This window comes from Pinus tabuliformis, chromosome 9 (genome assembly GCF_031772625.1).
Source record: "Pinus tabuliformis cultivar Carrire ecotype Pingquan chromosome 9, CPIR1, whole genome shotgun sequence".
In the NCBI taxonomy this organism is placed as follows: domain Eukaryota; kingdom Viridiplantae; phylum Streptophyta; class Pinopsida; order Pinales; family Pinaceae; genus Pinus; species Pinus tabuliformis.
In genome coordinates, this window is record NC_142307.1 from 1,000,396,036 (window position 1) to 1,000,421,877 (window position 25,842).

General features: G+C 38.6%; 1 protein-coding gene across 2 annotated transcripts in view; it reads left to right on the forward strand.

Moving 5' to 3' along the window:
* The window catches only part of LOC149152096 (uncharacterized), a 170,729-nt gene extending 151,355 nt beyond the window's left edge, over positions 1-19,374 (forward strand). The window contains exons 2-4 of one of the 2 annotated variants that reach the window (XM_089440902.1): positions 16,773-16,931; positions 17,160-17,381; positions 18,852-19,374. In XM_089440902.1, the coding sequence (XP_089297028.1) occupies positions 16,773-16,931; positions 17,160-17,381; positions 18,852-19,187 (717 nt within the window). In that variant the 3' untranslated portion in view covers positions 19,188-19,374. Of the gene's footprint in view, positions 1-16,772; positions 16,932-17,159; positions 17,382-17,763; positions 17,999-18,851 lie in introns of those variants that run through there. The other variant, XM_089440903.1, reaches the window with a different exon arrangement.
* Positions 19,375-25,842: the final 6,468 nt, after the last annotated feature.

Here is a 25,842-nt window from a genome sequence, read left to right on the forward strand (position 1 = left end):
GTTGAGGACCCCATAGTTCTTTTAGGATAACCTTGCCAATCTTCTCTTCGGTGATTGCTCTTGCTCTTGCTCGGGCTTTGTCTTCACCTCAGCTCTGATACCATGTTAAGTTATGGTATGTTCTATGCTTATAACAGTTTACTTATTTTCCTTATTATATTCCAAATCACACGTACATAAAGTAAAGTGCAGATAGAACATTAAACGATCGACAGAAAACAAGCCAAGACAAGAGACACAAGATGTGGCGGCTAGCCAGGTACAAACCCCACAATGTGTGGGGAAACCCTTTGATCAAATCTTCTTTTATCTTCAATAATTCAGTAGAGAGAAATAGTACAATAAATGTGGTTCATATCAGCAGTAGCAAACCCTAGATCAGCAGCATCAGCATTAGCGGCTTCATTATCAAACTAGGGCAGACGATATCTCACAAACCGACCGTCGGATTGACTTCATTCCACCACCAAAAGTTGCGGCTTCCAGAGGAGGTTCAGATGAACCTACAACGCAGTTCCAAAGAGGAGATCTTCTAGGCCACGCAGGTCAATCTTTACTTCTGCAGTTGCAGCGTCAGTTTTAGCAGTTTCCGGCTTCAAACTAGGGCAGTGGATATCTTGCAAACCGTTCATCGGATTGACTTCATTCCACACCAAAAGTTGCGGCTTTCAGAGGAGGTTCAGATGAACCTACAGCGCAGTTTCAAAGAGGAGATCTTCTAGGCCACACAAGTCAATCTTTACTTCTGCAGTTGCAGTTTCAGTTTCAGCAGTTTCCGGCTTCAAACTAGGGCAGTCGATATCTTGCAAACCGTTCATCGGATTGACTTCATTCCACCACCAAAAGTTGCGGCTTTCAGAGGAGGTTCAGATGAACCTACAGCGCAGTTCCAAAGAGGAGATCTTCTAGGCCAAGCAAGTCAATCTTTACTTCTGTAGTTGCAGCTTCAAATTCAACAGCTTTCGGCTTCACATGTGTGAGAGAGAGACCCATTTCAGCGTAGTAGAGAAGAGACTCCTTTCTGCGTAGTAGAGAGAGAGAGATGTGATGAGATGAGTGAGTCCAAATGAGGAAAAGTCCTCTTATATTTATACACAACGTTGGTGGGTGAATAGATGCGACTATTGGGCTTCTGAGCCTACATGAGTTGTAGGTCGGCTTGATAATAATTCTATAATCAAAATAAATTCATATCTCCATGAATACTTATCGGAATCGGATGATCTTTATATCAATCCTACACCTCTCAACGAGAGGAATCTAATAAAAATATTATCAGGCATGAATAAGATGACCCACATGAAGTTTTGCCCTGGTTGCCAATTTTAACACTAGCTTATATGTAACAAGCCATGATGAGTTGGAAAACTCTTCGCCAATTAAAGGGGCAAAGTGTACAAAGCTATACCCAGGAATTTAGAAAAAGAGCTTTAATTCTAGGCATTTCTCTGGACTCACTTGAAACTTTGCTGAAGTATATAGGTGGTCTACATAGCTATTTGAGGCACACCATTCTCATGTTTAACCCCACTAGCATAGATGAGGTATCTGTTCAGGCTATACATCTAGAGGCTAGCAGCGAGAATGTGAACCCAGAGATTGGGGGATCATCAAAACCCACTGCAAGCAAGAACAAGGAAAAGAGGAAGCAAAAATGGAAAGAGAGGAAGGCAAACGCTGTACAAAAAGACAAACCTTCATGCACTCACTGCAAGAAGGATGGACATGATGATGAACATTGTTGGTCTTTGCATCCAGAGCTGAAACCCAAGAAGTTCGATGGAAAGAAGAAGAAGACTGCTGTTGCTATTCAGAAAGATTTGGGGTCAGACTCAGGTGATGAAACAATAGTCACAGCTACAGGTATAAAAGGTAAAAATTCTGAAGCATCTACTAGTAATTCTGCACAATCTAATGATAATGAAGAAAATGAGAGGAAAAGACATGAGCTTTTTCATATTAGAGTTATTTCCAAGCATCAAAAGATTGATACTTTATTTGATAGTGGTTCACAAGTAAACTTGATTTCTGAAGCAATTGTAAAGAATTTGGGACTATTAACCACACCTCACAAGAAGCCATATCCATTAGTTTTGGTATGTGATAAAGAAAAGATACAAGTGACTAGACAATGTAAACTTAGGTTTTCTTTTGGGTCAGCATTTGTAGATGAGTTTGAGTTAGATATCGTTCCCTTGGATATATGTGGAATTGTTCTAGGAAGTCCTTACTTGTATGATAGAAAAGCCATTTTCTATAGAGCTGAAAATAAGTATCAACTCACCAAAGATGGAATAGAATATATTGTAAGAGCTCATAAACTCAAAAATAATTACACTCTTATAAACTCAGGGCAGATGAAAAGAATTGTAAATTCGTGCAAGCAATTTTTATGATGGTTGTAAAGGAAAGGAACTTGGATAAAACCAATGTATTTGAGCGCTGTGATGCTAAACAAAAAGCTGATTTAGAAAAAGTTGTTTTGGAATATGATATCCTATATCAAGAACCTAAGGGTCTGCCACCCAAAAGGGAAATTGTACATGATATTCATTTGCAGCAAGATGCTCCATTGCCTAACATCGGAATGTACAAGTTATCTGCTTTAGAGAATGCAAAGATCAAGAAGCAGGTACAGGAGCTGCTCGAGAAAGGGTTCATAAGACCAAGCACATCACCATGCGGATCTCTGATCGTGTTGGTGAGAAAGAAAGATGGTTCGTGGAGGATGTGCATTGATTACAGAGCACTGAATAAAATAACGATCAAGAATCATTATCCCCTTCCTCGCATTGATGATCTATTGGATTAGCTGAAAGAAGCTGTTTACTTTTCCAAGTTGGACTTGCGTAGTGGCTACCATCAGGTCAGAGTTGTAGAACAAGATGCATGGAAGACTGTTTTCAAAACGAAGCAAGGGCTATATGAATGGCTAGTTATGCCTTTTGGCTTAACTAATGCTCCTGCCACTTTCATGAGAGTTATGAATGATGTACTCCGACCTTTTATTGATGATTTTGTAATTGTATATTTAGATGACATTATTGTTTTTAGTAAAACATGGGAAGAACATTTGAAGCATGTAAAGCAGACTCTAGATGTTTTGAAAAAAGAAAATCTCTATGTCAAGTTATCAAAATGTGAATTTGGCAAAACATCTTTAAATTATTTGGGTCATATAGTAGGGGGTGGTGAATTGAAGATAGATCCCTCTAAGGTCGAAGTCATTGTAAACTGGCCTAAACCCAAATGTGCTACAGAAGTTAGGAGCTTCTTAGGAGCAGCACAATATTGGAGAAAGTTTATTGCTAACTTTTCCTTGATTGCAGCTCCCTTATATGCTTTGACAGGATTGAACAAGGTGTTTCAGTGGGGAGGCAAACAGCAGAAAGCCTTCGACACCTTGAAAGAAAAGATTAGTACAACACCAGTACTAGCAGTGCCAGATCTTCAAAGACCATTTGAGATTGAAACAGATGCCAGTGACTATGCCATATGTTATCATTCTGAGACATTTAATTCTGTAGTAGTTAATTATCCCACATATGATAAAGAATTGTATGCATTAGTTCAGAGTGTGAAAAAGTGGAAACATTACCTATTGGGCAAAGAAACAATTATACATAGTGATCATTAGCCACTTCAATATTTGCGCTCACAAACTAAATTGCAACAATCAAGACACTATAGGTGGATGGGTTTTCTACAACAGTTTCATCTAGTCATCAAATTTAAGAAAGGCATACACAATAAAGTTGCAGATATATTGTCGAGACCAATCATAAATGCATCTACTATACTTAAGCATAATTCAGTATTGCATGAAAGCTACATTGAACAATATGCTCAGGATGTAGATTTTAAAGATGTATATGCAACTTTAAGTAATGGCAAACAAGTAGAAGAATTGGATTATCATGTTAAGGACCAACTCTTGTATCATTTGGGAAAGTTATGCATTCCTCAAACTGAAAGAGTTAATATAATCTGAGAAGCACACACTTCTCTAATATCAGGTCATTTTGGTGTAAGTAAAACAGTTGCACAGCTGTGAAGATTTTGCGATTGGCCAAGAATGCATGAAACAGTTTCTAGATATATTAAAGGGTGTACCATGTGTGCTAAAAGCAAGCCCAACAATAGAAAACTAGGCTTGTACACTCCACTTCCAGTTCCTTCTCATCCTTGGGAAAGTGTTTCCATGGACTTTGTTGGGGGATTGCCAAAATCTAGAAAAGGTCATGACTATTTATATGTTATTGTGGACAGGTTCAGCAAAATGTGTATTTTAATACCTTGTAACAAACAAATTACAATTGAACAAACAACGAAGTTGTTCTTTCAGCATGTCTGGGTGCATTTTGGGTTACCCACTTCCATAGTATCTGATCGAGATTCCCGATTTGTTGGGAAGTTTTGGTCAAGTCTGTGGGAGTTGATGGACACCAGACTGAAGAAGAGCACAACCTTTCATCCACAAACAGATGGCCAAACAGAGGTAGTCAACAGGAAAGTGATCCAGTTGCTCTATTGCAGCAAGCATTCCAAGCTTTGGGATGAACATTTGTGTTATGTGCAACATGCTTACAACCTTGCTAAGCACTCTTCTACACAAAGATCTCCTTTTGAGACTTGTTTTGGTTTTATACCAAGGTCTCCCTTGGATTTTGTCTTTAGTAAAGACATAACAGTTGATGGACACAGTGATGTGGACAAAGAAACTAAGTTCATTGAACAGATCCAAGAAATTCACCATGCAGGGCAGGAACAACTGGAAAAGAGCCAAGCCAAGTACAAGGCAAGGCATGATAAGCATCAAATTGAACATAGCTTCCAAGTTGGTAATCAAGTCTGGCTGTACATAAACAAAGACAAAATGCAAGGTGAGGGTAAGAAGCTGAAGCTAATAAGGTATGGGCCTTTTAAGATACTTGAGAAAATTGTTGAGAATGCTTTTCGCCTTGATTTGCTAGCTTACATGCACATCTATTTAGTAGTTAATGCAGAGAGCTTGAGGCTATTTGAACCTTCATTGATTGAAGATCCCGAAGAGGAAAGTCAATTGTCTTCTATTGATGATCTGTTCCTTGAATATCTCAATGAGTTGCAGGAAAATACAGTTTTGGACAGGAAGGTGAGAACTATGCGCAGAGGGGATGTTGAGTACCTCAAAATTAGACTCAAAGGTTCAAAACCAAGTAGCGCAAGATGGATAGAGATTGGACAAGTGAGGAAGCTGTATCCTCACTTGATTGATGCTTAAAAACCAAATTTTGGTGGTCCAAAAGCTTTTTCAGTGGGAAGGCGTGATCCAAAAGGGATCCAAGAAACCCTCTAAGTCTTCAGAAATCAAAACAATCGCAAAAGAAGAACCTCTTAAAAAGTTGGATTGCACTATCGGGAGGCAAAAACATGAGGAAATAGTGGAAAAACAGAGTATCGACGGTTTAACACTACTTGGCATAAGAGCTGTCGGATTTGGCCGATCAACGATCCAGATCCGATCGGCATATCGCAAATTGGCGGAGGCCATCGGGAGGCTATCGGAGACTGCCACTTAAAACAATGCGACAGCGATTAGCACGATCAACAGGGACCATCGATCAAGCACGTAGATCGACGGCCCGGGTTGACTCGCGATATCGCGTCAGAGAAACACATGGGAGCGCTTACCAATGACCCGGGGCTCATGCGATATGCGATTGTGACAAGTTGCATCGCAAAGTCGCATCGGAGCTACATAGAGGAGTGGGGCCATATACATATATGCGATGCGATAAGCCGGACCCGACAAGGCTACAGGCGATATTGGATATATTTTGAGATCTGTAAGAAAGGGCTTTTTCTATGTAAAGTTGTGTTTTCGTTAAATAAACAAAATACAAAGGATAAAGCGCCGATGTGATGAACCGGAACTGAAAGGGCTTATTAATGCTGTTACATATGATTTCAAGTCCGAGATGAGCAGGGTTGTCGTGTTTTAGTGTATTTTTAAATACAAAGGGAAACCACGATATAAGTGGGATTTCGGGAGGACCAAAGGCGGTGAATGGTTTTGGCCGGGCTCTGCCCGAGCCCATACACTGGCTGCCACGTGTCCAGGCTGAGGAGAGAGAAAACCACTCTTATTGGGCGGTTAATCCCCGTACGAAAGGGCTGCCCGAAATGAACCACAACCGTTGGATCTGGATCTTCGAGATCAACGGTGGAGATGTGATGTCGACATAAAGGCAGATCTGATAGGAATATAAGGCGGAGTTATGGATGTTTGAAGTCCGATAAACAGTGTTTGGCGGTCTTTTCTTGTGTTTTGAATGTATTTCTCTATGTAAATAGAGAACGGCGATTTCGAAGGATTTCAATGGCCCGATGACCCATTCTGTTATAGAATCGGTGGCCACCATTCTTGAAAGCGTTTAGCAATGATTGCTAACGCTTAGAGGGGGATCTGAGCGGACAGAGGTCGAGAAGCTAGAGAGTCGAGAAGGTGAAACAAACAGATAGCGCTGATTGGCTTTAAAGCCACATATTGATAGAAAACAGGGCAGGCAGTGCTGAGACAGAGCAAAGACAGAGACAAAGAGTAATAGAGAGAGTCTGTGTACTCAGAGAGGCTTGAGGGGTTCAAGCAAAACTCTTGTTGTTGTATCTGTTGTGTGTTGAGAGTCAAATTGAGCTCATACTGTTGTAAAACTTTGCTTTTGAAGACATAATAGAGAGGCCACCACGGAAGGCTGGACCAGGAGACGTAGCCCAGGAGTTTTGGGTGAACTCCATATTAAACTTGCTGTGTTTATGTGTGTTGTCTATTATGTTTTTTTAATTGCGTCATTGTCTATGTATTTCACAATCTTATCGATCCATTGCACAAAGTAACATAGGCATATCCATGCACATGAGTATGTAATACCTTAATAATTGTCTAAGATCTTATTATCAGATCAAGCCTCAATTGGATGTTCGTCGGGTATGTCCTTCCAGGACTATCCTTATCTTGGATTTCCAATCCTCAAAGAATATCGATCCTCTTCGATCACTCTTATCTTGGATACTTTGTCCTATCCTCAAAGGGTGTCAGTCCACGAGATTACTTCCTATCTTGGATTTCCAATCCTTAAGGAGTACCACTCCCAGATGCTTATCCAATCCTCCATTTTCCCTACCACGACCTTCACTAGACATACGACTGTTAGTCCTGGCCTAGTGCATGACACATGATAGAAGAGAATATGATGTCCATTATCACTCCCTCTCAACCAGAGAGGAGATCCTCATTCCCTCTTAATCAGGGAATAGATCCTAGCTCCCTCTCAACTAGGGAGACATCATCAAAATCCTTAGCTGGTCTCATACATCATCAACACATCAGCTACTTGTCCTTCCGTGGAGATATTCAATAGTAGCTGCAGGGCTTCATTATACCAAGGCTTCAATCTTTTGGAAGTCAATTATTTTGTGAAGCCAAATACTTTCTCAAACTATCTTCATGATAGGGCTTTTCGGCTCCTCGCAATACCATAACATATTAGACTTCGATCTTTCTAGATCTTGTCAATCATCAATCAACTTTATCATCAACTGGTTCATCTGTCTTTCTCAAGGAGCCAAACTTCCTCACAGCTGCTAGCACATGCCTTCTATTCTTCATACCAAAGTTCTGCCTCATCTTCTTCAAAGAGTCATATCAACTTTCCAATATCAATTTTGCTCTCATGCTTATCCAAGCCATCAATAGAGCTATCCACACAATTCATGTGTTCCATGATCAAACCACGCAACTGTAGGTACAACATCATCAAACGAACTCTCCTTCCAACCTCTTCACATGCTCTGCAATATGTCCTACCAGGGAGCCAAGTCATATCCCAAGCAAATCATCAATATTAGAGTTGTCAAATTATAATGTCCTTTTGTGAGAGTGTTATGTTAAATTCTACTACTTGCTCCCTTTGAAGTCAACATTCCTTTGAATGTTTTATCTTCATATTGCAACAAGGTTCTACTTCATTGTTTATGTGTTCCTGGAATGAACTCATTAGCTCGAAGCTTCAACATCATGTCCATCAGGGTCCTTACAGTTCCCTCTTTCCATCATGCTCATCATTTTCAAGGAATCATCAACAAGCATGAGTGTTGCTTTGCTTTGATCTTCCATCTTTCTTATCTTGCTTCTATAATTTTGACAACCTTCATCATATACCTGCAATTCTCAGCAACAAGTATAACCAAGCAAGATATACAAAGACAAGAACATAATGTTAATCCGGTAAATCTAGGGTTTCTATGATCTCTCAAAAGTGTATTTCTAGGGTTCTAGGTTTAAACCCTAGACATTCCTTTCATCCATCCTTTATTAGGAATTTCACTTTAGCGGAAACACCTATTCCTAGGGTTTTGTATTCAAGCCCTAGGTTTAACCTTAATTCAACTTTTTCCAGGGTTTAATATATACCCTAGAGTCTTTCTCTCAAAACTCTTTTATGCAAGGGTTTCAAGATACTTTAATATCAAAGAACACTAAGCCTTCAAACCATATATTCCATTTCCCAAGAGCTAGGGATTCCTTTAGAGGGAACAAACAATCAGGCTTAGGGTTTTCGCTTCTAGGGTTAGTTCAATTTATGATTCAGAAACCCGAAATGACAAAAGTCTTCAAGACTTCACAAACCTACAAACCCTAGATTATTAAGATATGCAACAGATTAACTGCAAAAACCCTAAAGACTTTACAAACCCTTTCTAATGATCATAACCATAGTCTAAACATTGTACATACCTCTGCGTTATTACCACACCTTCAGAGATTCAATCCTATCTTTATGTGTCAACACTTTTTCAATAGCATCAACTTCTCCTATGTTGAGCTGCCATCTTTGTCTTCATGCAGAGCTATGCCAATCTTCAGATATCATTCCTTTCTTGAACCAGGTCATCACATTTCTTGGAGATGATCCAAACAGCTGTCCATTAACCGTCATTGTCATACATTAATCAAGGGTGACTGCCATATGTATAATATCATTGTCATCATATCTCCAGGTCATGTCATCGTTGTTTTTCACACGAAACGTGGTGCTATTTACTTGTGGTCGTCCTTAAAAGACTTTATGTAAACCCCTGTGGCGAGCCACTGTAATGTAATTCTCTTCCAAAGAGATCCAGAATCATATTAAGTCGGCTTTTATACAGTTGTTATGAATAAAGTTGCCAAGTCGTATTTTCTTCACGGTTTAATATTTATTGTCCATATTGTCTCACTGTATTTTATACGAGCCATGGTATGATTACGTCCAAGCCACTGTAGTGTTGCGGTCACAGTCTTCATCAATTGTGCGAGCCACATTGTAATGTCAATTTCGATACTATTGTGTAGTAATACAATGCCACAGACAATGTTACATGATGTCAATGTGTAGCGGATCAGAGCATGTGATATATGTAGCGAGCTAGATAAGCAATACGAACTCGTAAGACATTGTAGATTAACGAGCCATCAAATTAAGCGATGCGATGTGATTTCAAAGAACATGTCGATTCACAAAAATATTTATTCGAGCCAGGGAGTGATTTCAAGCCACCGGACCATATATGCCCACTGAAATGAATTGCTACTACTGTAATAAAAAGTGAGTCATGCCTTTGAATTTAGTGCCCAGAGTATGAGCCATGTGAGGGCCATTGTAAAGTGAACTAATGCGAACCATGACATCATTGATAGATACATCGATTTTTGAGATTAATTTCATTGAGCCATCATAGGACCATGAGCTACTGGAGAGTGTGATTTTTCCACAAATACAAGTCATGTTAGTGTAATGTCATATACAAGCGTAAGATCCACAATGATTCATATTCAAGCTTCATATTTTGAGCTATGAGCTTCAATGTAATTCGAGCTACACTGTAATTCGAGCTTTGAGCTTCACTAACATAGAAAAAGCGAGTGTGATCTTCAAATCAAATACTGGCCTCATAAACGACGTATGCCACAAAACATTATAGTGTAAAGTGAGTATGCGATGCCGAGCTAGGACAATTTGCATCAAACCTTCACATTCAACCATACGATTTATGCCATAGAGAAATTTGGATCATAATCAAACCACAAAAGTAGACCTTCGCATTATTATTGAGAATCTATGCGAATCATAACCAAACAATAGAATTTAAGCCCAAAATCTTGTTTAATCCACAGAAGTGAGTATGCGATGCTGAGCTAGGACAATTTGCATCGAACCTTCACATTCAACCATACGATTTATGCCATAGAGAAATTTGGATCATAATCAAACCACAAAAGTAGACCTTCGCATTATTATTGAGAATCTATGCGAATCATAATTAAACAATAGAATTTGAACCCAAAATCTTGTTTAATCCACATAAGCTATGGCAATTTTTCAATAATAGTCACAAAGATGTACCAGTGTTTGGTTTAAATGCCAACAGTCTGATCTTCAGGCCTCCTTGTACAAACCTCAAGCTCTGATTCCATGTTGGAGAAATGGAAGGTTTGCAAGTTAAATTCAATTTCTCCTGTCTTGATAACTACTTGTGAATTTGTTGGCATTATCTTATTATGTTTTTCTTCTTTCATCAAGCAATTACCAAATGTAAAAACACGAAGATCACAAGAACATAGAGAACACAAGATATAGGCTCCAAGCGAAGGCAAAACCCCTCCAAGGGGAAAACTCAAAAAATTCTCTTCTTATAGAATCAGATCGAAGTGAGACATCCAAGACCTGTGACCACAAAAAACTTCACCCTCTAGATTGCAAATCTGTTGGACACCTAATCTGCCAAGGGTTAAGGTGTTGGAAGTTGGACAGTCAAAGGGAGTCCAAGAGACGTTGGAAGATGAATCCAACAGTCACAAGAATGTATTATAAATGCACATCTATGCTAACAATAAATGCAATTAATGATTTACCTTTCCTATCTTCTCTATGTTTAACATGGTATCATAGCAGGTACGTTCATAATCTGCTTGATCTTTTGTGAGCCACTTGTCTTTGTGACCTGTGTAAACCTGCACATCTCTGTGTCTCTGGCTATTTGTGTAAGGTTTCAAGGTTTTCTCACATGTGTTTTGCCCACATTGGTGTTATGCTGCAATGTCTTGAAAATTAATGCGGAGGCTAGAATTTTGAATGTAAGATCGTTGAATTTTATGCATTTCGATGGTAAATTTATGGGATTTCATTCGGCAACGCAGGATTGGACAGTGGATTCCTGGTTTCTGATTTTGAGATGGACAAGTTTGAAAGGGTATTTTAATTGGAACGTTGTGGAATCCGCGTTTCTTTCTGCATTTGGACAACGATTAAGGCATAGAGGTTAACGCTTAAGCCAGCTTCCAAGAAATGCTCTTCAGAACCTTATCGCTCTTTCTTCAATGTCAGTCTTTCCTGCATTGCATTTATTTACCTATCACAATTTTGGTGCCTACTTGAATAGTCTCCTGGTGGCCGTTTCTTTGTCAGTGCGTCAGGCCTTATCTTGACAACCTCCAAAACGCCTCTAGACTGTCCTCTGGCTAATTCTTAGATGGGTGGTGTCTGGATAATGATAGAAATGGTAAACAATACAATCTACACACAACACTGCCTCCACTCAATGACTCCCTCTGGACCCTGATATACATCTCCCATTTTGGGTCATCTTGCTCGATAGGTTGGCTTCCTTCAACGAAAAAAATAGCACAAGCAGTTCCAAGCATCCATGCCATTCTCGTATCTTTGGATCACTCAATTTAAAGCGGAATATCTCGGACGAGACTCCCATCTCTCTGAATCTCCTTGCGTAGATAGACTCTTATAAGTCAAAATCTCACGCTCACCTTCATTGTTGATCATACTTTCGATCGATTAAATGTTACTTGAAAAACTGAGGATAAAGGCATTACGATCTTCCACCAAGCCACGTCCATTCGGCTTCCTTGCCTCTGCGAAGTAAAGGTCTGGGCCTTAGGGTTTTGTGTCTTCAATCAACCTTTTCTCTCCTAAGTTCCAGTGTGACTATATGTTGCAGCATCTACGACAGTTTACTGCTTGTCTGGAGGAGTAAAACCTGCTTCCCTTGCATGGGACTTGCAGCATGATTCCGGCGCGATGGAAATTTGCAGACAGTTAAGCGTTGTAGTGACAGTTGTGTGGGAACTGAAAATGAAATAGTCAGTGATTTGCTTCAATTCCTGTGTCTATGGCGAAGTCTACTTTCTGACGCTTTGACTTACCTTCGACAACCAGAGCACTAATGTTGACTGCAACTCACACAATGCAGGTTTGAGCCTCCTTGACATCGTATTTGAGAAAATAGCGACTACATCATGACTACATCCTTTCTTTAAGAGGCAATCTGCTCCAATCGAACTCGATAGTAACCAAACTCTTGATCTCGCAATGCTAAGAGAAAAACAGGTAACGTAGTCATCCTGTCAATTGGTGGTTGAACTGCATTAAGTTTACTATTGATAGCCGCTAGTATTTATTCATTTGGTTTCTTGTTGCTGATTTGGGCTATAAAAGACTAGCAGAAAGTGCAATCCATTCATTCGTTATACAGGCATATTATATATCCGCCTAAATATACACCTCTCAACCATTTATATTGTTGAAATCTGGTCTCCGTGTAGCTCCATTTTTTTGAAGGTTAAATTGTATATTATGGTGATGGTATTGAAGAATAGTATAGTGTTATATGCTTTATAATACATGTTGGAAACCATGCAATGTAAATCTGATATGCGCTAAGGACTGTGTTCTTATGTATGTTGGAAAGTGCTCAACATATGCTACAAAACCAGTGAACCTTCAGTGACCTGTGCGTTGTCACCTGTGAGCTGCATTGATTCTCGTGCTTCTTTGAAAAAGAAGAAATTTGCAGATGATGCTTTGTTTCATTATATTTTCTGATTTGGAGTGCGTTAATTTGTTTTACGTTAAAGACCGTGCCTAACCTTTCATTGGTTCTCTCCATAGGACGCAATAATTTATACAGGGTTTTGACTAGATTATTGAAGGATGGATTTAGATCCAAAGAACTTATGGGATTCTATGGAAAGAAAGAGTTGTCAAGCATTGAGTTTATGAGTTTTGTTCAGATTGACACCCACAGAGTTTATGTTAGGCTCTAGCTATTATATGTGTTGAGGTCATATTAAGACCCAGTCATTACTGCTCATGGTTGGTGTGTATGTTGATTTACATTGAAGTCCTAGTATGTTGATTGTGCTAGATAAGGGTCCTGGTATGGCATATGCTTTAGCATTGGATGATTGATTATGCTGGAATTTTTTCACGGTGTTGTTAAGTTGTTGAGTTGTTGCATGGTGGAGCACCTTTTTATTTGATTTTGGGATTGCATTCAACAATATAAATTGTTGGAAAATGGCTGATGGAGTGTTGGAATTACTAAACAATTTAATACATTCTACTGTCAATAGTACAATCATGATTGATAAAGCCATTCTCAGAGACATTCAAACCTGTTTGCAAAATGCACATGACAAGATTGAATTTTTGCAGCTTGAATCTCAGCTTTAGCAAGATGAGTTACAACAACATAAGCATCATGACACCCATCAACAACCAGCAAGTGGTAAAATCAATAACATTGAGACAAACTCCCATCAACAGCAAATCAATAATGTTGATCTAGTACCCAATGAAGGAGCAGATTTGCAAAAAGAAGCAGAAATTCAGCATACACTTCCCAAGCCCATCATCAGACCTTGGGAAGAGCTTGTCCATAACAAGCACAAAACTAGTCTTGGATATGACAAGGATGTGTCCTTTCATATTCCATATTACTCAAAGCCCATCCAGTTTCAGAGTGTTGGATTTCTTTATGATAGTTCATCTTCAGTTGTTCCAGATCCTGCTCCTCCTCTACAACAGCCACAACAGAATGTTAAATCCCAACACTGTGACCGAGTTGGCCATATGAAAGATCATTGTTTTGATCTTCATCCGTGCAAGCATTGTGGTCAACGTACTAATTCTTCACATAGATGCTTCAAAAATAAACCTCCTGCAAGAACAAAGATTCATCTTGGATGGATTGCTTCTTGGCAATGGGTTTCAACAACCACGAAGATATTTCAGTCATATGTCGGAATTTCTTCTAGAGTATTGAACAGTCTTGCAGTTGAGTTTTCTCCATCTTCTCACCTTGCATCTGACAGGGGCGGAAGTGATGGTCGTATACAAGCTTCAAAGCCACATCAAGCGAGCCTAAGCCACAACCTGAACCTGCTACTTGATTTAGAGTTGTAGTCAGAGACAAAGATGCACCTGAGCATGCCTTCGGTTGGTGGTCAGCCTTAAACCATCTATGCGGGGTTGAGACCTCCCTTCAAAGAATTAGGGACACTTCCTCTAGTAGAAGACTTCAACTTCTTGCCAGTTTTGGAAGAGTTCCAGGAATTGCATTAAGCATTCCAGAGTTGGTGGTCATCCTTAAACCACCGCAAGTTGTAGACCTCTCTTTTTCAAGTCAAAGGTCTCCCTCTTCAAAGCATTACGAGCACTTCCTCTAGTAGAAGACTTCAGCGTCGTGCCAGATTTGGAAGAGTTCCGGGAACTGCACTAAGCGTTCCAGTGTTGTTGGTAATCCTTAAACCACCCCCTCATACCAACATTTCAGAGAGAACATTCAGCCTGGTGCTGCCATACATTTTTGCACATTTTGTATTACAACTCTCTTCTTGGACTCGCACATACCCCTTCGGATTAAGGGGGGGGAATGTTGGACACCTAATCCGCCAAGGGTTAAGGTGTGGAAGTTGGACAGTGAAAGGGAGTCCAAGAGACGTTGGAAGATGAATCTAACAGTCGCAAGAATGTATTATAAATGCACATCTATGCTAACAATAAATGCAATTAATGATTTACTTTTCCTATCTTGTCTATGTTTAACAAAATCAAACCCTCCTTTAGCACAACAAATTCATCATCAAGAAACCAGCAACAAGAGATGTATCAAGGCATAACTTCCACAAAATTTAAGCTCAAGAAGAAACTCCTCCTCTCATACTTCGACCTTTCTCTTCATCTCTGTCCTTTCTGCGATATTTTAGACCAAAATCATCCAATTGTGTATGTGCAAATGAGCTCCATCTTCCCTCTATTTATACAGTCCAAATGGGTGTGAATAGACATGTCTATTGGGGCAAGGTCGACTTGGCACCTAGAGGGGTTTTTGACCCAAAATTACATATTTAAAAATTCATTTTCCTTTTTCTTTACAATAGGTCCAAATAAGACTTCGACTTTTTGAGTCAAAAACCTAGAAGCATGATGAACATGCTTGTCTAGAATAATAATAATAATTTTTCTCTTCTTTTCTTTTACTTTTTACATAAAATACATAATGGTACAAATTATGAAGACCGAAACTAGTTACGTTTTCCAAGAATTTAATCGTATCTCTTTGGAGAAAAATGTGGATCTCCACAAAGTATTTGATCCTTTTAATAAGTTCTTGAGAGGGCTACTTTATTGTCATTGCTTGGAGAACTAATGGATTTAGGAAAACAAATAATTATTTGTTGTAAAGAAAGTTGAGCTGAAACCTATATAAGGGTTTGCTATCTCTGTTTGCAGAGTGTGAGTTGAAACTGCTCCCAAGCTTTGGAATAAATTTGCTTTTATCTTTGACTAAGCTATTGTGGGCTGGTTTTACTACTTTTTTGAACGTGAGGTGGATGTTTTTGGTGTATATTGGTGGTTTTATTGCAGGTTTTAAATTGTCAAAGGAAACCATAGAGGAGCAATCTTGCTACATTTGAAGAGGTTATGTGCAATAGATCCTACTCCTTAACTTCTTTGTTCCCTTGGCCCTAAAGAAAGAAAAATTTATGCTTTTGACATCTGTAGAGTTATTGCATTTGTTGGAGCCTCTAAGCAAAGCCACCATTTTGTTGTCTTGTGTGTGGACCTTGCTACAAAGTTCCTTTTCTTCCTCTAATTTGTGGTAACTATTCACCAAATTTAAGGCTGTTGTGGCACATCTTTGACTGTACAACTGGGTCCTAATCTTTCATTGAACTGCCCGCTGAAGTTGCATGCTTGACCCCATAGCCCAAACAAAATAAGGCACTAATCTTCCCTTTCAACCACCACCAATTTTTTTTAAATATTAGAATCTAAATCTTATCTTCCTCTTCTAAAGCTCCTTTGCTCACATTTGATCTATAACATCTTGAGCTTAGTTAACCAGAGGGATTGCCCTCTAGGCTAGAGTTCATCTACTCTAAAGAGTGAAAGGTAAGGCTACTGAGGTGACAGTGGGTAGCTTGTCTAAGTTGCCCTTGGGGTTTCACAACTTTTGTTTAAGGACTTTTACACCAAGTGAGAATCTAGGAGGTAACACAGATCATCATAAAACATGAGGCCAACAGGGGATCACTTGGCAGTTTGTTTTTGTCACTTCTTGTCACTTGTTTGTTATTGGATTAGTGAGTCAATGTATAATTCTAGTAGTTCACACTTTAAATGTATTGTCAACCTGGTTTCTATTGATTAATCTCCAATTTTTTTTATAGGACATGCAAATAAATTGTATTTCAGGACTACTTTTCTACCATGTTATCGTTTTACCATTAAATCAGCAGATTCCATTTCCTGTAATTGGCACTTCCTTTCCTGAGAACACCGTTATTCAATTTATATAATAGTTTAAATACCTAGTCTTTGAGTTATTTTGTCCTGAACTCTTGTCCCTGTACAATGTTGTTAATCTCTGAAATATGTTTATCTTTATTTCAGGGATTTTCAAATCTTTCACCAGAATTGCCATGGGATGGTGGAAGTGTGTGGTCTACTATGGCAACATATTTCTTTCTCCTGCACATTCCGCTAGGCTTGGGAGGCTTATCAATTGTTGCAGAGGTTTTGCATCAAGACGACCTTGATCCACAGACTAAGGCGAGTCATCAAGTCTATTCATGAATATTGACTAAGTGCTCGGAGTGGGTTCAGATGTCATTTTTTTTCCTGAGTATTAAAAAATATCTTGTTTGAGAAGTGTGCTGCCTTATAGGATGACCATATTAATGTGTGTATTGAGACTTAATAATGATTAATTCTATGCATTGGTCATGTTTGTATGTGAAGTGGAGAGGTCCTGACAAGTGTTTTTGACAATATATGCAGGCTATATCTTTGTTATTTACTCAAACATTTGAGCTTTTAGGAGCTATATCACTCATACAATCAACGGGCAAGCCTATTAGTCCATCCAAAACATTCAAATTCTTCTCTACAAAAATTTGGGCAGAACGGGGTTGGTTGAAAGCCTCAGCAGCTGGTCTTGCTATTATCTATATTGTGGTTCTCTTAACATCAGCATGGCAAGAGTTCTTCTTTGAAACAAAGGTGGGTTCGTTGTATTAACAGTCCTGAATTGTTTGCTGCTGAGATTACGTTTGCTATCATGAATATATTTACTGTGCATATGGCGAAGGTGAGAACACCTTTGCATAGTCCATTCTCAGATTTGAAATGAATAAGCTTGAACTACAAGAAATAAGTGGTAGAAAATTAAAAAATGTCAACTTTATTATGGTCTCAAATCTTTCATAATACTCTTTCCTTTTTATAATATATTCACCGCTATAGTTGACATCATCATCTTGAATCCTAATGGTTCCTTTAAAATTGATTTTGGTAGTACATTTTTTGTTTTGAGGTCTATTTTTCACCTCAAAATTCACATAATGGTTAATTACTTCTAAGCCAGATTCATGGATACTTCCAGATTAAGGGCCTTGGAGTGGAAGCATGGTGCATGGAATGCTAGTGTGACTCAGTGTATGTTCAGAGTTTTACCTGTCATGCATTGTGTGCATATATTGTTAGATGTCTAGTTCTATCCAGTTAAGTAGCTAATAGCTGAGTTGCTTATACTCTATAGTTAGGGAAATACATGGTACTTCTCAATCTCCTATGCAGCAATTGTGAAAATAATACTGCTGCTCCTATGACTGCGAGGGAAGTGACAAGTCTTTGCAGGTATTGGACAATTATTGAGAAAGTTTGCTTCCTTGATACTTTTTGATCTGTTTGATTATTCTACGTTTGACTTTTGTGCATTGTCCTCGTTATGAGCTTGTTTGAAGCCGAATATGAATATTTATATGATGCTACGAGTCATATCATATATGTGAGAAACTCTTTGACAAGTAACCTTCCAATGCTAAACAGTTAAATGCAGAGAGTTCATTCTCTTCTATCACAAATCCATTTGACAGTACCAGTTTATATCATGTTGTCTTTAACTGGAGATGCATATAATAGTTATTCATGGTCTAAGCTGTATGCGCTGTGTGTGAACATCTAATCCCGTTCTTAGAAATTTATGTCAAATGGAGTAGCCATTAAGGAAACTGTATACATCTTTAAATTCATGGTTCATTGTAAATATGCACATTAACTTGTTAATGGCTTATGTGCTTTCTGTGATCAAAATTGATTTTGAATACCAAGTTGTCTATTATACATCAGCAATTCCAATGTACTTAAGTTCTCTCTTCGGCCAAATATAATTGGCTGTCCTGTCAATGCAACTTGTGACAATGATGTGAAGGATGCACACAAATTGTATGCATTTTAGATAGTTGGACTGAATAAATTATAGTATAAATTAACCCGTTGATTATTAAGAACTGGATTAATATAAGAAATCAAGTTGAACATCGTTATAGTGAAATGACTGCAATGTTGCATTGTTATCAAGGCTATTTTCTGCATGTTTTCTGTCATTTTGCCTTTCTGCTGGATGTCAAGAATCATTTGATCAAGACAAGACTTACAGTCTTATGTGCTTCGAATTCCTTGTTTCAACAGGGTATGAAAAATATCGCATTAGAGGAGCTACTCACAAGCAGTGTGACTGCACGGTGTACCTGTTTTATAGTATATTGTGTAATTACTCCCATTTTAGAAGAATATGTTTATAGATGGTTCTTGCTAACTTCATTAACCTTGTATATGGAATGGCCTCTAGCAGTGATTGGGAGTTCATGTATATTCTCGATTGGTCATTTCTCAATAGAAAATGCTATCCAGATTTTCTTCATTGGTTGTGTTCTAGGATCTGCTTACACGTGGAGTGGGAACTTAGCATCATCTTTCGTGATTCACTGTGTATATAATTTTGCCATCCTTATGGCAACAATTTGAATTGAAGCTAGAATATCTTACTTTTATTTTGATGTTAGTATTAGCATGATCTCTCAAGATATAAATTGTAGAGTATGCAGCCATGCCCTTAGCAAGTGAGAGAACCGAACTCAAACAATCATTTTGTATAAAGATGATGTAAACTAAAAATGGAGATTTAATTCACCAGAGAAAAATATGTTCTTTATATCCTTGGCCAAAAGATGGTCTTTGCCCTTGTCCACATCTTATATGCTTGCTATTTCATTTTGTTCTTACTTTGCATGGGGTTCAGAGTAAAATTCAAAATCATACAAAATCCAATGACAATGCCCTTTCTCACGCACAACAAAATGAGTAATACAAAGGTCAAAATCTTAATTAAGGAGTACAGGCTTATAGCTATATTATGTGCTTTCTAGACATTTGTCTATAACATATTTTGTTCGTATGTGCTTTATATACAGTTGTCTATAACATATTTTTTGTCCTTATGTGCTTTATATACATTTGTCTATGACATATTTTGTTGGGATGAGGAGCTTCTATATTGCATATTGCATTATATACGTTTTGCCTAAAACATATTTTGTTCGTATGAGAAGCTTCTATATTGCTTGCAAAAATATCTAATCCCTATAGTTGTTATTTGTTATCTATTTGCAAATTTCAAACAACTTAAAAGAATATCTATGTAGGTGATGAGCAACAATTGTTGACTTAGAAGCTAACAATGTAAAAGTTGCATACAATTATCAACTGTATTCAAAAGACACTACAATTAGCACTAGTATCCATTATTAACTATACAAAGAAATCTTATGGCCTATTCATTACTTTTTATTTCGATTTTGATTGTGAAGATTCATCCTTTAATTTTTGTGAATGAGTTTATTTTTGATTTCGCTACCACCATCATAGTTCCATCTTAACTTCATATCTACCAAGCATCAAGAGAGATCAAATCTCTCAAGATGCAAACCTTTTTTGAGTGCAAAACTCTAGGAAAGTTTTGCACCTTGAAAGCTTTGATATATTTTAACACTTTATAAATTATATTTTTATAAATTTCACATATCTATATTTATAAATTTCGTTATTTTAAATTCTATTAAAATCCTCCTAATACCTATTGATACATACGTAAGAGCATAACATTTTTCTTTGACATGTTTTATAATTTTATAGTTTAAATTTTTAATGTAATATGCATAGATTTTATGTATACCAGCCTAGATTCATCTTAACCCCAGATTTATCAAGCGCTGAGAAGAATCAAATTTCTTGAGGCGCAAACCTTTTTTTTGAGTGCAAAACTTGAAGAAAGGTTTGCACCTTGAGGGATTTGATCCCTCTTGGCACTTGATAGATTTGGGGTTAAGATGGATCTAGGCTAGTTATATAATACTATATAATATCTATATTTATATCTATGTGTCTCTTTTTTATTACCTCTCTCTATCTCACCCCTCAAACATACACACGTTCTCTCTCCATATCCATCCCATCTCTCCTCTCTCCCCCTCCCCCATCCCACTCTCCTCTCTCTCCCCCTCCCCCATCCCACTCTCCTCTCTCCTTCACTCTCTCCATCTTTTCCTTTACACTCCCTCTCTCGCTCCACCTTTCTCCCTCTATGTCTTTCTTCTTCCCTCCCTCTCTCTCCCCTCGAATTCCATCTCTCTTTCCTCTCTCTCTTCGTTCCTCTCTTCCCCTCTCCCACCTCCCTTTGTCTCACCGCCCCCATTACTCTCTCTCTCTCTCTTCCCCTTCTCTCCCTATCTTTCCTCTCCTCTTCTCTCTCTTTCCTCTTCTCTTCTTTGCATCTCTCTCTTGTCATTACATCTCCTTCTATCCTTCTCTCTCCCTCTCCCTCCTTCCCACCTCCTTCCCCCCCTTCTCTCTCCTCATCACAATCTCTCTCTTAAATTTGATCCCATTGTATTGTGTTTAAGAAAGTATCTAAATTAAAAAAACTCAATTGGCTGTAAAATATTAAATCTATATTTTGTATCAATCAAGGAAAAAAAAACAAAAATGAAAAACTTAGAGGAATCATCCATTATCTTTCCTCTATTATTTTGAGTCACTTTGCTTGCTCTCATGGCTTGGATCCTTAGTTAAGATGGATTTATGATGATTGTTAATAATATTAATAAATATTATAGAAATTTCACATCTTTATATATAAAAATATTCTCATTTTTAATTTTATTAAATCTTTAATTTAATTTCTACGGGAATATTTTTAGTAGTCATGAGGATGGAGGGTTTAGATACTTATAACTTTTTCCCTTTTTGATTTAATTAATTGTTATATTTTTTTTATAAAATTAAAATAAAGTAAAATATCTATAAAATATTTTGATTGTGAAATAAGTTATGTTTTTGGGCATGTGATATTGATAAGCCATGGTATTGTAACAAAATCTATTTACAAGTTAATAATATCCATGGTTAAGAATCTTGTCATATTGTTATAAAATATTATGATTATGAAATAAGTTATGATTTTTGGGCATGTGGTATTGATAAACCATGGTATTGACCCATGATATTGTAACAAAGCCTATTCACAAGTTTGGAATATCAATGACAAGGTCGGTGAATATCCATAGTTAAGAATCTTATTTTGATTGTGAAATAAATTATGTTTTTTGGGCATGTGGTATTGGCCCACAGTATTATAACAAATTCCATTTAAAAGTTGATAATATCCATGATAAAGTGGGGGTGAATATCCATGGTTAAGAATCTTGTCATATTGTTATAAAATATTTTGATTGTGAAATAAGTTATGCTTTTTGCACATGTGGTATTGATAAGCCATAGTATTGGCCCATGGTTTTGTAACAAAGTCTATTTACAAGTTAATAATATCCATGATAAAGTGGGGGTAAATATCCATGGTTAAAATTCTTGTCATATTACTATAAAATGTTTTGATTGTGAAATTGTTAAATTATGGTATGTTACATGCTTAGAGCAGTTTACTTATTTTTCTTTTTATTAGCCACATATTAGAAATCACATATACATTAAGTAAAGTGCAAATAGAACATTAAATGATCAACATAAAACAAGCCAAGACAAGAGACACAAGATGTAGCGGCCAGGGACAAACCCCAATGCGGGGAAACTCTTTGATCAAATCTTCTTTATCTTCAAATTATAGTTCAACAGAGAGAAATAGTACAAAATCTGAATTCTATAATTTTATATCAGCAGCAACAAACCCTAGATCAACAAAGTCAAACTTGGCCAAACTGGCTGAAATTGACCTCTAAAATACTTGGACAATTTCCAGTCTACTTGTCCTCGAACAGCCTGAAGAAACAACCCTTGAACAACCCCAAAAAATTCAGTCAATTTGCAGATTTTAGAAGTCAACTTGCAGCCCTAAACTAGGGCGGTCAACACCGGTCAAACCAAAGGTCAGATCACCTCGATTTTTGTGCCAAAAATTGTGGCTTGCTTAGGAGAGGCAACAACACCCAATCTGCACTTTTGGAAGGTCAACGATTGGTCAACGCTGGTCATAGAGATGACCTGCTACCCTAGCGTCCTTCTTTCTACGTCTTCCTTGCCCTAGGACGTCTTCCTTTCAGTCACACGTGTGAGAGAAAGAGAGGGTCTTTTTATACGTAGGAGAGAGAGAGAGAAAATGAGTGAATTGAATTGTCCAAATGAGGAGAATGCTCCTTGTATTTATATGCAAACGTTGAGGTTGAATAGACATGACTGTTGGGCTTCTGAGCCTACATAAGTTTGCTGGCCGACCTTGACAATTTGTCCATAATTAAAATAAATTCATATCTCCATAAATGCTTATCGAAATCGGATGATCTTTAGATCAATCTTACACCTCTTGAGGAGAGGAATCTAGGAAAAATATCAGAAACCATAAATAAGGTGATCCACATGGAGTTTGGCCCTAGTTGCCAATTTTAACACTCCCTCTCAACTAGGGAGAACTTCATCTGCAATCCGTCAGACCGTCGTTGCTATCCATCCATCAAATGCATTGTCATGTACAGCTTGACCCCACTTTGCTATGCTCTACTCGAACTATGAAGAAGAAGAAATGATCGAGGATGTATCATACCATCCTCCACTGACCCGAAGTCAGTCTCAGAGTGTGAACCACTCTCATTGATCCCAGATCAATGGAGGTCATCCTAGCATAGGGAGTACGGTATATACAACGATGCGTCCATCGATAGTACTACTATGGTCCCTATCCTCATTTCCCTGCTCATTGATCAGATGAGAGGTACTTCCCATGAGTCCCAGATTGCATGGGTAGGATGCCTCGACAAGAGAACTAATCATCTTGTCCACAGGAGAACAAATCATCCTGTCCAGTGGGTTCCACGGAGAACTAATCATCCTGGCCTACATGAGAACTAATCATCCTGCTCCACAGTCACCACAGAGAACGAATCATCCTGGCCCAAAGGAGAACTAATCACCCTGTTCCATAGTCGCCACGGGGTGTCATAGGGGAAGGTTGAACCTTTACATTATACATAGTGCACCACCAGGGGATGGTGAGTCGCCCTGTGGTCACATGTCACTCCAAGAAGTACCCCGCGCCCCCCTGGAGCTCTTAGAGCTCAATACATCATACTCGACCCTCATAAGAGGGTCTTTGAATGACACCAAGTCGTTCTCGGAAAGTCAGGAATTTGACCCTTCTTAGGGGCTTTGTCAAAATGTTGGCGACTTGTTCATCTGTACCGATATGTTGGAGCCTTATTGCTCCTTGCTGCACCATATCTCGAATATAGTGGTACCTGATATCGATATGCTTGGAGTGATCATGAAATACGAGATTCTTTGATAAATGGATCTCGCTCTGGTTGTCACACAGAATCATGATGGTATCCAATGTAAATCCAAACAGTTCACTAAAGAGCTTTCGCAACCAGACTACCTCACAGGAGGCCATGCTATCTGCAATGTACTCTGCCTCGACGGTGCTCAAAGCCATCGACCTTTGCTTCTTGCTCATCCAGGATATTGAGGCAGATCCCAAAGAGAAATAGTGCCCAGAAGTGCTCTTTCGGTCCACTACATTGCCTGCCCAATCAACGTCAGTATACCCAAGTAGTCTCACATCTCCGGCAATGTATCTCAATCCATGAGTGATTGTGCCACGAAGATATCTCAACAGATTCTTGGCACCAATCTAATGTGAGTGGTGAGGCTCAACCATATGTTGACTCAATGTGTTGACTGCAAAGCATATATCCGGGCGAGAGTTCACCAAGAACGTTAATGCTCCGACGAGTTGATGATACTTGGTAGCATTTCGTAAAACAGGTCTGGCAGCACTACCGCTTAACTTCTAGAAGTCAAGCTCCATTGGGGTAGTTATGGGCTTGCAGTCCACCATGCCGAATCTCTCCAATATATTTACCACATATTTTCCTTGAGATAGGAAAATCTCCCCTGGTTTCTGCTAGACTTCCAGTCCTAGGAAATAGTGCATAAGTCCTAGGTCTTTCATTTCGAACTCAAAAGCCAACTCCCTCTTACATTCGTGAATGAGAGGGTCTGCCCCTGTTAGAATGAGGTCGTCAACATATAGCACCAGTATGAGAGGCTTTTCATCTATAACCTTAAAGTAAAGGTTAGGGTCGACTTCACTCCTAGTGAATCCCAGCTTTATCAAGTAGCTATCGATCCTCTCATACAATGCTCGGGGTGCTTGCTTTAGCCCATAGAGGGCCTTCTTTAACCTGCACACATGAGATTCTTGATCATAAATCTCAAATCCTTCGGGTTGCTCCACATAGACCTCCTCTTTGATCGAACCATGTAAGAACGCAGTCTTGACATCCATCTGATGTAGGTTCCATCCTTGCGAAGCAACAAGGGTTATGATCGAGCGGATGATGGTATATTGGGAAACAGGTGCAAATATCTCGTCATAGTCTATACCTTCCTTTTGGGAGAAGCCACGAGCGACAAAACAAGCCTTATACTTTTCCGCACTTCCATCAATTGCATGCTTTATCTTGTAAAGCCATTTTGAAATGACCACTTCTCTGTCCTAGGGTCTGGGGACCACATCCCAAACATCGTTTTTCATAATGGACTCATATTCCTCAGTCATAGCATCCTTCCATACTTGATGCTTGATGGCATCCGTGAATGACGAAGGCTCATTTTGGATGATCGTGCTCATGATGGTCAGGTATCCCTGATACCTGCTCGGCTTCTTACTTTTACGGAAGGTTCCTCGGGGTGCAATGTGTCCTTCAGCATCATCAAGTGTTCCCCTAAGCCATGAAGGCCTCTTCCTAGAAGAGGAAGGCTCTTGCGAAGGAGGATCAATAGGATCCATAGGTTCTTCCACATTGAGCATCATCTCATCTTCTTTTTCCTTTGGTTCCTCGGTGTCAGCTTCTTTAGATCCCCTTAAAGTAGGAAGATTGTCTACCTTGCTAAGAGCCATATCTTCGTCAAGGGTGACATCATGACTAATCTCGAATTCCCTTTGACTAGCTACGTAGATTCTATAGCCCTTGGTATTTTCACTATAACCTATGAAGATTCCTTTCTTCCTAGATGCACCCAATTTATTCCTTTTTTCTTTAGGCACATGAAAATATATAGGGCTTCCAGAAATTCTAAAATGAGATACGTTAGGTTTCTTACCGATGAACGT